General features: G+C 42.2%; 1 protein-coding gene across 1 annotated transcript in view; it reads right to left on the bottom strand.

Moving 5' to 3' along the window:
• Positions 1 to 4112: 4112 nt before the first annotated feature.
• Positions 4113 to 17510, bottom strand: part of cntn2 (contactin 2) — a gene marked incomplete at both ends in the record, with an annotated part of 34993 nt that continues 21595 nt past the window's right edge. The window contains 9 exons of the mRNA XM_079186099.1: positions 4113 to 4222; positions 6680 to 6848; positions 7829 to 7941; positions 9752 to 9938; positions 11342 to 11457; positions 14279 to 14513; positions 15261 to 15331; positions 16295 to 16444; positions 16727 to 16885. Coding sequence (XP_079042225.1) covers positions 4113 to 4222; positions 6680 to 6848; positions 7829 to 7941; positions 9752 to 9938; positions 11342 to 11457; positions 14279 to 14513; positions 15261 to 15331; positions 16295 to 16444; positions 16727 to 16885 — 1310 coding nt within the window. The remainder of the gene's footprint in view (positions 4223 to 6679; positions 6849 to 7828; positions 7942 to 9751; positions 9939 to 11341; positions 11458 to 14278; positions 14514 to 15260; positions 15332 to 16294; positions 16445 to 16726; positions 16886 to 17510) is intronic.

Below are 17510 nucleotides of genomic sequence, written 5' to 3'. Positions count from 1 at the left end.
ATTTATATTTGACTTATTAATGACTAATAGTCGGTAGCAAAGTGCAGCTGATAAGGGCCGGTGGTGGTGGGAGTCTCGCTGACGTGCACAATAACCCCACTTCCAGTTAAGAGTGGGCGAAGCCATGTGGGAATTAGACATGCTGGGAAATGAGCTATCAGTTCAATTTCCACATCAAAGCTCCTGTAGCGAAGTGAAGTGTAATCAATGTGCAATAATTAGTGAGTAATGATCATCTGGGGTTTGTTCAGTGTTTGGACAGAGGCAACCCCTCTATGTGGACGGGGGGTTTGGATACTTTGTGCAATCAAATCAGATTTTGTTGATTTTCAATTAGCTCCATTGGAACTCAAGTCAAACTTTTCCTTTTCTATGTCTACACATTTTAAAACTCTTGAACTGCTGTTGGACCATTAATCATTGATCCATGACACCAACAGGAATTGATGCAAACTGTGCACCAAGGACATCAGTAAAAGGACAGTCTCACACAGCCAGGCCTTTCTGCATAGAGCTGTATCATTGCTATGTTTGCCGTAAAATATCTTTCACTGGGTTGTACTTGACTCCATCCTCTTGTGTCACTTCTGTTTGCAAAAAAACAAGATGGCGACGGACAACATTGCCGAACTCGAGGTTTCAAAACTGCAGTGCACAAACCAATGGGCGAAGTCCCTGTGACTACGTCTCCTTATATGGTTACCCTCACAGCAACATGTCGACATCACCATCTGCTCCAGTGTATATGGGAAGTTAATCCATTGACACAACTGTGAATGTAATAAATACACACATTACTCAAATACAATCCCAAAGTGTTTATTTGAAATCATATTTACAAGTAGCACCCCTCCCTCCCTCCCTCCCTCACGTTTCCATTCAATCACAATTATGAAAAAGCCCAAGGGCTGCATTATCCAGTGCATTCAGCCAAGCCATGTGAAACAGACTCGCTGTTACCAACTTCAGTGGGCGATGAGTCAGTCCGCTCAGAGACACGGTGAAATGACTGTATGGCTCTTCAATGAATACTAAAGGCATTGGGAAAAAACGTTGTACACAGTAAAACACAATAAACAGGACATCATTCAACGGTTCTGAAAGCATCTCCACCTTCTGGTCTAGTGCAGAGATGAAGGCGTGTGAGGCTCAGCATCTCAGAGTGAAAGACAGTGACGGTGATTTCTCGTATATTGGTCTAACCCAAATCTAAACTTCAGTTCAACATCATGAAACTAATAATCACAATGACTGTCTACAGCTAATAGCCTACAAAGTGTTATTCTAGGTGTACGTGTTTTGACATTTGTGATATTTTGCTTTACAGTATTCATACAAAATGATCTTTCCTAGTTTGCCTAATATATTGATTTTTCTTTTACCCACACTAATGTAAATGAAATGATATAAGAGAAAAAGTATAAAGCATGAGATGAAAAGTTACATTTTCCTGACAACATAGAAAACATCAATCAAGTATTCATTCTGAGTCATCATTCATGAAGGCAACACACGTCACACTAAAGTAACAGAAATATTTAGGCTTGTGAGTTCCTTTGGATCACCAATTAAACTCACAAGCTTGTTCACACAATGATTTTGTCACTTTTAAAACATGTATTTAGTCTTCTTGAGTGAGTGTAATAATAACCTTAATAATAATATAATAATACAGAGCAGAAAACAAACTGGTGAATCTGTATCTTCAGGATAAATCCTGTGGTTTCTACTGTGATTCACCAACTCTTTGGAGCAGTTGACCTGAAACAGTTACTAGTTTTTTCCAGAGCTTTCAACTCTCGGTTTTCCTCAGTGGATGGAGGTTAAGCAAACTACATGCCCTGAGAAAAATGATAAGTAGCATCTGAAAGGTAGTAAGTGGACTTTGAGTTAAATGTATTCAGGGTCACGGGGCGCTGGAGCCGATCCCAGCTGACATTGGGCGAAGGCAGGGTGCACCCTGGACAGGTCGCCAGTTCATCGCAGGGCACAGAGCGGTTCAATTCTGGGGACATTTACAAGCTAGCTAGCTGGCTAGCAAGTCGCTAAATGGGTAAAATGTAAGAACTTTGCTTCATCCACACAGTGTAGGAAAGCACATCACACATGTCGAGGCTACTGCTGAGTCATACGGGTCAATACAAGTCAACTGTATGACCAATGATGGAACACCATTTCGACCACATGATTTTTTATGAACAATTTCTGGACCGTTTGAGTTTTGCCTTCGTAAACCAAACCAGTTAGAGAATTGGTCCGCTTCTGGAACCGGACCTGTTATGTGTGAACCAGCCCAGAGACTGTTTCCAGGGTCAAGACTGAACTTTCATGCTGTTTGTTGTTAAGATTTGAGATATAGTGGAAACTAAAACATGGCTATTATATAACAGAGAACAAAAGAGTAGACTGATGCACATACTAGAGGTCACATCCTTCCTGTAACCTGTGGTGAACCAGACATGTTACATAAGAGCTGATAGATGCTGACAGGACTACAATGAGAACGATATATGACACTGTTAACTATTCTCTGATAACTCTTTCATCTCTAGCGGTGGCTGATCCGTTTCATGTTAACCTACCAGCGTAAAAGCAGCTGCAATAAACCTAATTAACACTGAACAGAGGCGTTTCACATCGTTATTAAATGATTCAAACAATGCAGGCACAACAAAATGTGAGCAAATAATGAAATACTCCCTTCATTCATCCAATTTGACAAACCCCAAAATGAGACATAAGAAATATAAAATGTAAACATTCATTTGGACTGGTGATGGTTTTATGCAGCTCGCCATAATTACAGCTAAGACAAAACACAAACAAGCATAAAGACATTAGCAGGAGCTGAAAATCCATGATAAAAAGTTCTTCAGTGCTTCAATGAGTGACTGATTCTGTGTTCACACTGTGAGCAACAAGACAGAAGTTCAACTATGGGATGCTGCTTTGTAGGGGAGTTGTGAAAAAACAAGGCAATGTTGTCTCCTGACACAAACGCTTACATGGAAAATGATGAGTTTCATGTTAACAGTGTACATCAGTTGAAGTGTACACGATAAGCTGCATTATGAAATTCCATGTTTTTCACAATTTGGGGAACAGGCATTTTACAATTGACCCTCTGCTAAGCCCCGCCCCCTGCTGCTACGTCAAGCTGTCCGAGCCACCGTGGAGCCCACGCTGATCTCTTCATCTTTATAAAAAGCCAAAGTGATTTCAGAGAATCTGCGTTTGAAGGATATATCCAGGAGCCCCAAAAAACATATTTCTTTCACTTTCCCAGTGTAAAAGTGAACATCACACCACCTGGTGATGGAGACAGAAGACATTGAAATGAAGGAACAACTCTGTTCCTGTAAAGCGAAGTAGATATTTATTCACTGTTACAATCATTTAAAAAGCTAAAGCAGCATGTGTACACATTCAGTATACCTTCAGTAGTTAGCATAGCACATGAGTGCTAACGCCAGTTAAAGATGTGCTAACGTACTCTGCTAATGTTAGCTCCATCTGTTTTACAAATGTTTATCTCTTACAACCTCTCTGGGTAACGAGGAGCTTAATATTGTAGATGCAGACCTTCACACAACCACAACCCACAACCGTTCAGAAAACAGACACGTATCAGTCAAGTTGCTCTCAGAGTGGACAGAACAGGCAGACACCCATCACATGTAAGACTGCACTGGATGTATACAAGTTATACACATCAGTTATTCTATGAAAAATCTACACCTGAAGTCTGTGTCTCGCCCGCTACAGTTCGGAGGACGAGTGTATGAGACGCGTCAGCCACATATGTGATGGTCCCGGTAAGGCATGGTTTTACTGACACTGGTACATAAATACACAACCAGACAGGGATTCCCTGCTCCCTCAACGCTTTCAATCCATCCAGCTTAAAAAAAGACCCTCTTTGTTTTTATTTTTATTTTTTTAAATGAAAACTGAAACCCCTCCTTCCTCACCCACCCGTTCAATCCCTGCAGTGCTACAATCTTCCCCGACCACCTGAACCCCCCCCCCCCCCAACCCCAAACACAGGCTGAGACACAGGACAGCTTTAGCTTCAAGCCATTCAAAGCAAAAAGTCCACAGATCGGCTGAGATCACAGGCCAGCCAACGACACCAGAGGGAGGAGAAGCAAGCTGGTGAGGAGGTGGAGAGGCTGACTGGACAGTGTGGAGGAGGCCTCGTTCTGCACCATCATACCAGTTCCTGTGTGACAGACAGTATGTTACAAGTCAATTTAACATGACGTGAAATTTGTGAATGTAACATGAATATTTCCAGCCTTTCATACTGTTAATCAGTAAACTAACAGGTTCAAATGTGTCCCAGTTAATACTGTACGTTAGTAGGGCTGCTGTTTGAAACTCAATAGACCCTTTTCCTGCTGACATCACGATTACATCACAGTGTTGGCTGGAAGCAAAACAAAGCAAAAACTGGATGCAAACACCAATCACCTCAGAGTAGTGGGCTAAAGCTACACATTGAAAATGTCTTCTTGCTGTAAATCAAAGGAGCATGGCTCTAACTTCATCACGTGCTTGAGAGGAAAAACTGATTCAAGACTAGCGAGCTATAATATTGGGGAAACGTTTCAGAGATGGAGAGAAAATGTAGCCAAAAGTTTAGCTTAGCCTTCTGCTAATACTAGTTAGCCATCACGGCTGCTGCATAAGGCTAAACTTTTAGAGATGGAGAGAAATGTTAGGCTAATAGTTTAGCCTCACTGCTAACTGTGAGCCTTTGACTGCGGTTAGCAAAAGCTAATAAGGTGCATTTTCTCTTCATCTCTGTAATCCCCCTATAGTGTAAGATGTAAGGTTGCTTTGCAGTGGAGGCTGCTATTGCCAGTGCTGGGATAGCAGCTCATTTTGCAGGGTGAATATGGCGTCGGCTTCTCTTCGCACACTTGGTTTCTCTATCAGGTGTGTACAAGTCTAGCCATATAATGGGGCAGGAATGAGTCCTAAATCCCAGAAATGAGTACGAATTTTTCCGATTCCCTCGTCTTAAAGTCAATAGGTTTTTGGTTAGATGCCTGAAATAAGGTCTGTGATTAACACAAGCTGAAGTCATTTATGAGCTCTGTTCTATGTTATAAAATACCCCTCCAGTGAATTTCAAGTGACTTAATTAAAAAAGCGGTTGCTAACAAGTGGCTAAATGAGGCTACAGAACATGATCACACCCAATCGTCCGCCTTCAGCCTGTTTTGCTGAACAAAACGTTTAAGCATCGAATATTTGTGTTCTCCACAGAGCTCATTTTCTGCAATAATCCAAAATTCAAAGGAAGGAATTGTGTGTGTTAGCGTCTGGAAGTCGGCCAATGTTTGCTTTTGGTCAATTTTAACTTGCTGAAGAAACACTTATGACTGGACATATTCTAAAATCTCTGTCATCATGTTTACTATAGAGCGGTGGTTTGGTACCCACCGATATGTATCCGGAGCACTAAAGTATCAACAAGTCAAGTAAGGTCACATCAAATGTCTGCTGAGGTAGTTTCAATCAACATGTTGCCAATATTGGACTGTTTGATTTAGGTTAAAGGGTTTAAGTTGCTGTACTACTGCTTGTGTTTGGACAATATTTAAAAAGGTGTTAATATTTCACAAGATAAGCGATCAAAAGCCTCACGTGGTCCTCTTGACCATGCCTTCATAAGCAAAGTACCTTAAATGTCGAACCATTATAAACTCTCATGCTCCCATATTTGTTTTTAGATACTGCTGACATGTTTATGATCAAACTAATAGATATCCTAATGTTGCTATCAATAAGATTAGAAGACACGGCCTTGCACGTCTCTGAGGAAGGGTTACTTCCTTTAAGAGCAGCGCCTTTAACCTATTACTAAAAGTCTTACTAGATGTCATTCAACTATGGAGTCGTGACAACACTCATCAATATTTGAACATAAAACCCAGAAATCTATACATAATCGTGTAATTATGTAATAAATTCTTCTCTTTTGTTCATTACGGAGCCCTCAGGGGTCATATGTGGAAATCCATGCAGAGGTGATGGACCTGTACGCACACACTGCTAGCACAGCGTGCATGTTTCACCCCTCCTGCTCTCTGTCATCACCTATACTGTGTTTAATCAGCCAAATTCACAATATTGTTGATCTTATTGACATTTCTTTCCTTTTCTGAAATCCGACGTGTTGACCAGCAGTCATTAACAAGCTGCTTTTATGATATACAGTGTGACCATAAACATCCGTGGGTTGAATCACTGATTGGCTCAGTCATTATAGGGCCATGGTCAGTGGGCCTTTCTCAATACCCAAGTTCACAAGTACGGACCCAAGTTCACAAGTACGGACTTGTGAACTTGGGTATTGACTGACCCAAGTACAGGCAAGTCACCTCCGATGCATCCCCGGTAAAACGGGCGGAGCGAGCCACATCCGGGCGTTTGGACCGTGCTTACCACTTCGTGAACATTTAAACAATCATAGACTAGTGTCTTAAATATCTTAAGAACATCCACGAGAATTGTCCTCCACATGATACTGGCACATCAGCGATTAATAATAAACATACGGTTCGTGTTCACTTCATTTGTTCATCATTGTCTATTGTACTCTGCTTATTCCTCCAAAGCATCCCTGTCCCTCAGAGAAAGCTTCAGTGTGTGCTTCTCAGTTCCTCACCTGAGTCCCGGGACACAATAATCTCGTGTGCTGGCCCGTCCCCTCCTTCTCCCCAGGACCGGATCTCCAGCACCACGTAGCCGTTGTCTTTTGGCAGCGGCAGGCTCATGGACGTCTTGGTCTTGTCCAGAACCTTCAGAGAGTTCTGGCCCTCGTGTTTGTACAGAACCTGACACACAGAACACAGCAGGTCCAGATTTAAGTTCAGACCTCATCGTTACAACACAAAGTGCATTTTTATACTTTTCATCAGTTCAGAATTCACAATGTTGCAGACGGTGTTTTTCTGTGATTTGTGCACTGCAACTAAAGCAGTTTGTGTTAGAAACAAAGGATCATTGTTACAGCTGTTATCTTTTGATGGTCATGAGCTGGTACAAGGCTCATCAACATGATCTTTGATTATGTTATACTGCCTCTTTATTGCTTCTCATATCTCACATGTAGAGCAGATTACATGCATTGTGATTGGACAAAACATCAGGCAGCGTGTGTGTGTACTCATGTCGAATTACATAAGGATGGTTATTACTAAGCCTCTTAACAGAATCATCACATGAACTTGACAGCTACATTTGTGTGACCATTGTTAATAATGTAACATCAGGCTACATGGAGCTCTCTATAGATCTTCACTCTGATTTATGCTGTTTTTTAGTCTGACAGTTGTTTTAAGCATGCCAGTGTCATAGACACTTCAATGGGAAGCCAATCGATCGGTGCATTTCTATGTCACCCTACAAATCGTCATAAGAACATAACAAGTCAAACTGCAAGTCTTGCAAGTGTCTGAATGCTAGATGTTAAAGCAACAACACGGACAACTCCTAAACTGGACAACGCTGCGGCAGCGACCTGTCAATCACCCGTAAACCGCCCTAAAGCATACCCTGCTTTATGGTCTGTTTGACTCTAAATGGACCATCATTTACTAAATGAACATCATGCTGTATTGAAGATGACTTGAAACTAGAGATTGAGACCATAAACTCATGTTTACAATGTTTACTGAGGTAATAAATCAAGAGAGAAGTAGAGTCATTTTCTCATAGACTTCTATACAACCAGAGGAGTCGCCCCCTGGTGGACACTAGAGAGAATGTAGGTTCAACACTTCAGCAATGGCTTCACTTTTCAGACAACACTCACTTTGTAGCCCAGTACTGCTGACTCATTGTGCATGGCCTTCACATGATCCCACCTCACCGTTACAGATGAGCCATCAGCCTTCCATGACACGTTGCCCGGACGACGATTAGGGGCTGTAATGGAAACACAAACATGTTGAAGATGTATAGAAAAAGAAAGACAAACGTTCAAAAGAAGAAGAAAAAGTTAAGGTCTGACCTTGGTCTTGTAAACTATGGGAACTAAAAAAAACTAGGTATCTCTGCAATTCTATTTCATATTTGTGTCTCACCCACCTTATGGAAGTGCAGCGCTAAATCACTGCAGCAGCACTTTAAAGGTGCAATGTGTAAGTTTTGGCTATTTGAGCTATTTGAGCGCTATTTGAGCGCTGGCTCAACTGGAGTTACTATACAGCCGCTAACTAACGGTTTGTCTCCCAGAGCTGCCGACTGCTCTTTTCCCAACAAACTAGTCTCCTGGTGGCGGGGAGAATGAGACGGAGGTACGAGTCGTTTTCTCATTTCACTTTTACATTCACAGACCGTACAGCCCCCCTTTAGTGACACAGTCAACACATAACTGGCTATCATAAACTATAGGCCGACACCACATGTGACGATTATCAGACAGCAGTGCTTTTTTGACCGTTTATTTGGAACATATGGCCAGACATAACACATTGCACCTTTAATATAAATTATAAACTTTATTTAAAACCCCTGTAAATACATTCACTGTGATACACTTAGAGGTATCCATTCATCTCTTATGGTATCACTTGTGTATTTACCAGAACATTAGCTTTTTTATGTATTTATTCATCTATATTTCATGTAAGTACAGTATGTCAATATACTGTATGTGTGTCTACATTTATTGATTTATGTTGACTGCACAAGGTTTGAGCAAGCCATTATTAAATGATATATTATGCACTAGCCAAAGTACATGGATACATTTAATTTGAAGTAAAAACAAATGCATGAAGACACATGTTACAATAATGTGGTCTAGAGATAAGTGGGGTATGTTTTGACAGGTGTAGGTGTATCTGCTGACGTGGCTCCAGGCAGAGGAGTGAATGTTGCTCTGAAACAGGGATCACGTCTAATCAACCATTTGAATACGTTTACAGCCACAGACCCAGGACGTACCAAGCACCTACTCTACTTCCTGAGTACTGAGAGTACAGCTGAGAGGGATCATCCATTTCTGCCAGGAGGAGAGGCGGAGGAGGCTACATGGCTCATTTCACCTGGATGTGTTAGTCACAGGATCTTTTATGCCTGAGGAGAGGACTCCTGTGTGTGTCTGGGTGTGTTTGTGCAACTCTATCTGTGGATACGGGAAAAAGCAGTGAATGTAGCACAGCGATAGATTGAGAACAGAATCATGAGTGTTTCAGTGTCTTATGCTTCCAAGAAGAATTGTGTTCCAGCATTTAAAGAGATTTAAGTTTGTACTACTGAGCTGCTTGCTCTGTAGAGCTGAGTAAACTCCACCAGATGCTGTTACTGTCCTGTGCACTCTCACACCTCTGGTTCGGTTCATTTGGTATTAACAGATGAAGACCAGCAGATGGATTCAACAGTGGATTAGCTTTTGAATTTGAGCTAAAAACATGTGCAGTCATAAAATCCAGTTGGAAGCAGAGACTTTTAAAGCAGTCTGTGTGGCTTGATTAAGACTGAGAGCACCCTTACTACTGATGACAGCCAGGTATGGGCTCTTCCTGTTGGATATGTGTTATGTCTAGTCTCGCATTCTCAAATTATCACGCTCTCATTGTTGCTTGAGGAGAATTTCAAACTAAAAGCAAACCAATTCATATTCTGTGAATCTGTCCCTCTTTGTGACCCCAAAGCTTGACTTGTTTTTTGCTTAGTGAGCGGTTCCCACACATGTGGCAGTGTATGCGTGTGTCGGGTGCTGCAGCCGTACGTGGTTTCCTGGTGGTGACGGTGGTGCGCGGCGAGGGCGGCCCAGTGCCGGCGCTGTTGTACGCCAGAACGGCGACGTGGTACCGAGTGCTGGGTCTCAGTCCGGTCACTCTGGCTGTTGCTTCCAGTCCCGCTGTCCGCACTCGGTCTGCTGCCGCTTCGCGCTCGTGCTGCCGCCAGTACCGGATCTGAGGACACACAGGGGACGCCAGAAAACACATTTACACACATAACCTGAAACACTGCTAAAATAAAGTCACAACAGCAGATGCACTAAACGTGTCAATATGTTATCTAGAGTTTGTGGTGGCTATCTAATGACGCCATCCATCTTTAACGACAAGAGAAAAAGAAAGTCAGTATTTCAACTTTAAATGTTAAGCATGCTGACAGCAGCAATTCCCAACATTTTAAGTGATTATTTATGATCCTGGCCATTAAAACAATCAAAGTTTATGAAGTGAGTTTGAATTATGGCAGCTTGTGGGCTGAGATTAGCCAATAAAAAGATTAGAACTTTAACAGCAGGTCAGAGGGCTGCATATCAATGAACTGGTTCTATACCAGTACAGCCATGTGTAACAGACCAACGTTTGAGCTTGTTTTTTCTTTTGCCACCTCAAAAACTTTGTAGCTGTAGATTCAGAATAAACTGAAAAACAGACACAGGACAAGGAACCACGACTCACGACTGTAAAGGAAAAGTATGATGTGGAGAACCTGAACAGATTATCTGACTCCTGTACTACTGTAAGGATATAGTGACAGTCTGATTAAAGTTACCAACTGAACCTTTAACCTAAGTATGATCAAATGTATTATTATTTCCTAAAGTCTTTTCTCCAAATGATTTGCGTTGTGTCAATGCATGTTGTAAATATTGGTCAAAATGGATATAACATAAAGAAAGGAAATAGTTTTTGTAGATTTAGTTTCTTCCTCTCCTCCCTCATCTTTGTGTATGTGGTATTATCACATTTATAATTCTTTCCTGATTTCTTTTCTGTGATGAATTTGCTCAGTGGGTTTCCCCGGGTTTGTTTGATAAATGTTATAAGACATGAGTCATTTTAGAGGACTAGATGGACTGAGACTGATATGGACTTGAGGTGATACTTTCATTCGTCCTGGGATTATTGTGAAAGTAAACATATGAGCTGTATTTTATTACCACTGCTGACAAGTCAATGTTCTGTACCCCTGAGCTTCCCTACAACTACAACTACTAAAACACAAAACAGACACAGACACAGCTGAAAGCCATGAGACAAAATGCATCTGTTTTCACATTAAAGGGAGCAGAAATATTCCTGATAATTAAGTAGAACAATAAGTGAATTTAAACCTTCTCTTATATTATTATTTGAATGTCAAATATTCACATGAGAAATAAAACATTGTTGTGTAGCTTAGTAAGAAGCTGTTGATTGACCTGGACTATATTTAGGAAATGTAAATCTGTCCATGACTTAATCAGATCATTTTTACCCCCTCTGAAGTTTACCGAACCACTTTTCTCTTCCGCTATCTGGTCAGGTACAGTTTGCTGTGTTGGACAAACATCCACATGTGTATCCGTGCAGCTCTTCACCTCATATCCTCTGAGGATGCCGTTGGCGCTGAGCTGCTGGACGGGCTCCCAGGACACCTGGATTTCAAAGGCGGTCAGCGCCGTGGCGTTGATGTTTGACGGTCCCACTGTTGGCTCTGTGAGGAGAGGTCAGGAGGTCAGTGTGTGCAACGCACTTCATGATGTACAAACTAATGAATCAATGAACTCAAAAGTGAGCTCACTGTGGTTAATCTACTAAAGGATGCCCTCTAGTGGTGGAGGAAAGTACTGCAATTGAGCGTGTGGTAAACCAGTCAGTGGTGGGCCATCAGGGCCAGCTAAGCCTTCTCTGCTGGCCCAAACAGAATCACAAAGTTAGAGCTATTTTATCATTTAATAATTTTTCACAAATATACTACATGTATTATAATTTCCCAGTAGCTTATTTTCTCATTGCACAGGTCCTGTCTTCCTCTGTTGCGCTGCTTTCAGCACAGCTTGTTTTAAGGAGAGCTTTTATCCAATCAGATTCAGCCGCTATGTCTCTATGTAAGAGAGGCCCGATGCCCGCTAGAGAGACTTTGCAGTTTAAGTGAATGGGGACGATATTGTTGATTGTCATAGTCTTCAACCAATCAGATCTTTAGTTTGACATGTTGGGCGTATTCTTTGACGTGCCACTGCTACCCAGGTAGCTTGCTAAGTGCGTCTGCATTAACGCTGTGATTGGTCAGTGGGCCAGCGTGACTTTTGTCAAACAGAAAGTTAGCTAGCAGATCTTAGTGTTTAGTAAGAGTTCAGGTTGAAACATATGAAAGAGAAGTTATGACATTTTTTGCGTTTTGCTTGGTGTAGGTTCTTTTTTTTTTTTACCTAGCTTTGTTTTTTATCACTCAATGGCTGAAGGAGGAGAAACAGATTTCTCAAGACCAGAAAAACTGGACATCGTATCTGTTTGAGCCAAATATGGTGTTGTAAATACAACTGTATTTCTCTGTGTGTACACTGGGAGGTGCTTTTTATCGTTTTTATGATATGGTGAATATTGTTCCCTCTGATGTAAATAATATTTGAATGGCTCGTGCTCTTCAGTGTGCGGCGAAATACGCATGTTATCGCTGCAGTGTTGCTGGATTGATTTGTCATGCTTTGTTGTCATACAAATATATTAATGCTGGGCAAGTTAACGCGTAATTATCGCGTTAACGCATTAATTAATTAACGCCGACAATTATTTTATCACGCATTAACGCATTTTTAAAAAATATTATATTGAAAGTCCGTTGCTCAATGGCAGCGATGGAGGAAGTCTTCAGACTATGTTGGATGCAGCGTGTGGGAGAAGTATAGATAAACAAAAGCAAGACAAGCTAACAAATGCTACAGCTAAGTGGATGGCTACACACTGCAGCTGATTAGTGTTGTGGAAGATGTCGATCTGAGGAACGTTCTCAAGGTGCGTTCGCGTCATGTTTGGTGTGAACGCACCTTTAGGATCGCAACGAATGACGGCACGTATGAGCCTCAAGACGAGTTGTATGAAAAGGAGAGGACTACAAAAGCAACGGCGTTACAACGTGCACCAGCTGCTGCTCTCACTGGAGACTACTGGACATCGCTGGCCCGCTGGGTAACCATCATCACCTCGGAGTTACAGCATTATATTGATGAACAGTAGAGCTGCATTCACATGCTCTGACTGTCATGAAAACAGAAGACACACATTTTGCTGAAACGTGCTGAAACATTGTATTCCTGTTGCACAGCAGTGGAACGTTTCACATGAAGTCACACACTGAGCACAGATAGTGAAAAAGCACCGTATTTGTTAAAAGTGTTTACAAACGAAATGTTATCGCACTTTTGTTCATATAGCAGTACTTTTAAAATAAAAGTGCACAATCAGCCTGCAGTTCAGCAGAAGTTTCACAGAATGTTGACTGGTCATGGCTTCCTAGCCCTCGTCACACATGATGTGTTCAAAGAGCTGCATGGTGTGATGATAATAGAGTATTGCTGTGTTCACGTCTTTCTGCAGCTTATTGCAGAAAATAAGTAACCTGACCCTCCAGATGTTTTGTTACACAGAAAAGGGCAGGCATTTAGCAAGTGATTGGATGAACCATCTGCCAATCAAACTCTTACCGAAGCCACTCGGGAGAAGAGAGAAAACACCTGTCCCATGGAGAAAAGCCTTCAGTGTCGTTCTTTGCTCTTCTTTCAATGAAGAAATACTCTCTCAAGTACTCATAGAACTGATGCTTCTGCAGCATCTACGCGAACCTCTTCAGCCATTGTTGTTTAGAACACAGCGGCCTCCCCCTACTACTTTTGAATTGATTATTGAACTTTGCCATAACAATGCGATTAATCGCGATTAATTTGCCGCCCCAAAGCACTAACAGGCGGCTACTCACGCAGCAGTCCCAGCTGCAGTCAGAGCAGAGAGGAGATGCACTCTCGGCGTATTCTCTGCAGTTAGTGCATTTTTGTTTCAGCTGCAGGACAGCAGTGAAGGCCCAGGTATAAAATGCATGGCCTGCCACTGGTTTCTACCTACTGGTCAATCCTGTTGTCATTTGATTTCTGGGCATATTGTACTTGTATGATGTGATGATTGTATATTTACTTTGTAGAGTGATGCAGGCGTGTCTACATACAGATGTATAGTGTATGTGTGTGTTTATGTACATATATATAATGACGTCTGGCACGGCGAAATGAGGTGACCTTTTCATTTATTTACTTTTCTTTCTTCTAGGTGGGTGGGAAAGGTTTGTTGTTTGTATATGTTTAAAAAGGCTGAATAACAATGGAAATCATAAAGTACATGTTTACTGTATTCTATGTCTGCCAATAATTCCCCCCCAAAAAATATATAATAATGATGTTGATTGTAAATGTTATCTGGAAAATAAGCTTTGTAACACAACGTTTACTGGAGGTGTAGCACTATGAACCTGGTGGTAAACTCACCCTCCTCTGCAGAGTAGACCCCAGCGATCTGGCTGAACGGACCTTCTCCTCGCCGGTTGTAAGCTTTGATCTTCACCTCGAAGGGACTGTACGGCGTCAGGCTGTCGTTGTAGTAAACGTATCGGGACGACTCCACGTGAGGGACACGCTCCACCATCCAAGATTGTGTGTCCTTCTTCCTGAATGCCAGGACGTAGCCAAAGCCATCACCATTCTGGTACTCTCTGGCCATGGGCTGGAAGGTTCAGCAGAGAATAAAGATATGGCCCTCTACACAGACAAATGGGCCCAATCCCAATGTTCCAACAGACATCTGACACAACTTCCCACTATGTGTGTGTGTGTGTGTGAACTCTTAGGACTGTCCCACTGCATCAGCAAGCTAATGAGGTATCTCCCTTTCCTCCCTTTCCTCTAAGGATAGGTTCGTAAAACGATAGTCAGGTGGACACTGATTCTTTCTGTTCATACTGGTCACTGGGAGAACACGTCCTACTGTAATGCACCTGGGGATAAACTCCACGGGTCTCATTCTTTAAAAGAAAATGCATTTGTGAACTGTGAACCTATCCTTTAAGTCCATAACCCTGCAGGTATCATACGATGATCCTACAGTATGTGTAGGGTTAGAACATTTCTGTCTGGAATAGTGGTATATTATAATGTATATGAAACATTAGTTGTATATAAAACACACAGTGGTGCTATAATCACATGAAGGTTCAACATGTAGATTACTTAAGTGAGTAAGTTAAACAGACAGTTGCATATTAGTGTAGGATTCAGGGACTTTGAGCCATATAGGGACAGGAAGTCAGGATGCCTCTGCTGCTTCACGTTTGGCCATTATTGTGTTCTTGCAAGACCACCACTCTAATGGAAGTGTAATACTTTAAGTTCCACTTTAGGTGAATGACAGCTTTTTAACATAATAAAGGGGAATGTGTACAATATACAGTACTATGCACAGTCATCCACTCACCGTCCAGGTCACAATGAGTTCGTTGCGGTCTCCTCCTCCTCCTCCAAGACCACTGGGGGCCACAGTGGGAGCTGAGGGCCAAATATCCAGACACAAGATGATATACATGATATAATCCACATTATCAGTGGATCAGTGGAAAGTAGCATGAAACAACATTATGCTTTCAGTTCCCTCACCCACATACTGAATCTGTTTTCATCTCACAGCATTATTTGTTTAATTGGCAGACACACAGAGGTATTAACATAATGGTCGTCATAACATTTGACTGTGTAGCCCGGTGGCACCAGGCAATAGCAACTACTAGCATTACACACCTGAATCTCAGATTGAAGATGCATTGTGGGTAATTTAGGCACCATTGACCTTAATGCTCAGTTGAGTGCCCTTATGACTATAAACAATTCAGAGTTATGCCAAAAATGGGCAAATTGCAATGACTAGAAACAAAGAACATTTTGCACCCTTAAGGTGTGTTCACACCAAACGCGGAAACGAACGCGGCGCGAATCGCGTTCATCGCGTCATTCGCGCCGCCGGCATCGCCGGGGACTATTTGTGTTCATTCGCGTGCATCGCGCTGGACGCGCCGGAGAGGGGGCGCGGCTTATCGGCCTGAAAGCCGTTCAACTGTCCGCCATCAACCGTAGAAAAATAACCTCTATTTCTGCTCAGTACGTGTTGTGGAAGTCCCAGATATCACGGGGAACTAAACGCCGTCATGTCTGGTTCATAACATAGTCCGGAGGAGCTCCGTGGATTTCATCGAGCTCACTGTGTCTAGCGAGCCACACGTCGGCTGTTTACTACAGCTGTATGAACACACTATAAACTGACTTGGCTGTGATTTAACGTCAATAAACCGACAAAAAGGGACTCCGAAATAACTACGTAATGATGCCGATTTGTACTTGTTTTATCAATGAAGCTCGGATCAAAGCTCAACTGTGGGCTAACAGCTCATTTAGCCTGGGGCTTAGTGCAGTGTGAAAAGCCTGAACAAGTAACGGATGCGACCTGTGGCCTCTCACCTGCTTGCTGTGTGCGGATCGTGTGAGAGGGCATGCTGGGCTCTCCGCTGCCCAGGATGTTGCTGGCAATGACCTGGAATTCATAATCCATCCAGGGCATCAGTCCCATCACACGAGCCGACTCTGCATTCCCCTCGATGTTTACCGGGTCTGGTGTTATTCACATAGAAAGATATGTGAAGCATTAATAACCAATAATCAGTCTCAATGTATGTTTAATTAAAAAATCTAAAAAGACATAATGCCAAAATAAATTCCCACAATTTCCAAGTACTGATGTAGTCGTCGCATTTAAAAAAACTGTAACCAGTCGATGTTTGGTTTCATACTGTAAAAATGAACAATTTATTTTAAATTGTTCACAAGACTGTTTCAGTACCCCACACACACACACACACACACACACACACACACACACACACACACACACACCTGTCCTCATCTTCTTCCACTCTGATGAGAGCGATGATCGGCCCATGATGACATATTTGCCGATGGGACTGTGGTTATCGTAGCCACGACTCCACCGGAGCTCCACCGACGCCTCGGCCACGTTCTTCACTAGTAAACCACCAGGAGGTCCTGGGGGGCCTGGACACAAGGCAAAGATTTTATGGAGTAACTGGAATTTGATCAGTACTTCATGATGTAGATGTCCACATGACTCAGAGTTAGCAGTGAGCACATTACACTGACAGCAGTACAAACTGTAGTACGATCCACACAGACTGGGCGATACTACATCTATATACTGTAGTTCAACACAGTACTTGCTGCAAGAACTGTGACAAACTCGCATTTCTTCATTTAGTGAAACTGTTTTTGACATTTTAATTGAAATGTTGTAGTTCTTGATGGTCAAAACAGAAGATTGCTAACATTTGTTTTACCAATAACTGCAGTTTCTCACATAAAATAATCTAATTCAGAACCAGTGTTTGCCCTCAATGAAGCCTACGGTTATCAGTTATCAGAAAGACTTCCACACAGCGCTCTCCCTGAAATCGATGACACGTTGTTCTCTCTGTGTTTTGCGGGACTGTACGACTGGATTCGATGTTGATTTCCTTGCAGCGTTGCCAGATGGGATTTTGAGGAAAACACAAGTCATAGCCCCGAGAACACAATTTTATGTGAACAACAAATCTGTGTTGAAATCAGCAGGAAGAGAGCTAGTTATCTTTAGCTGTTAGCAACTGTTAGCAATTGTTTGGCT

The sequence above is a fragment of the Pholis gunnellus genome, assembly GCF_910591455.1.
Source record: "Pholis gunnellus genome assembly, chromosome: 3".
NCBI classification, from domain to species: Eukaryota; Metazoa; Chordata; class Actinopteri; order Perciformes; family Pholidae; genus Pholis; species Pholis gunnellus.
The sequence above is the reverse complement of the archived record's forward strand: the minus strand, read 5'-3'. Positions and strand labels throughout refer to the sequence as shown.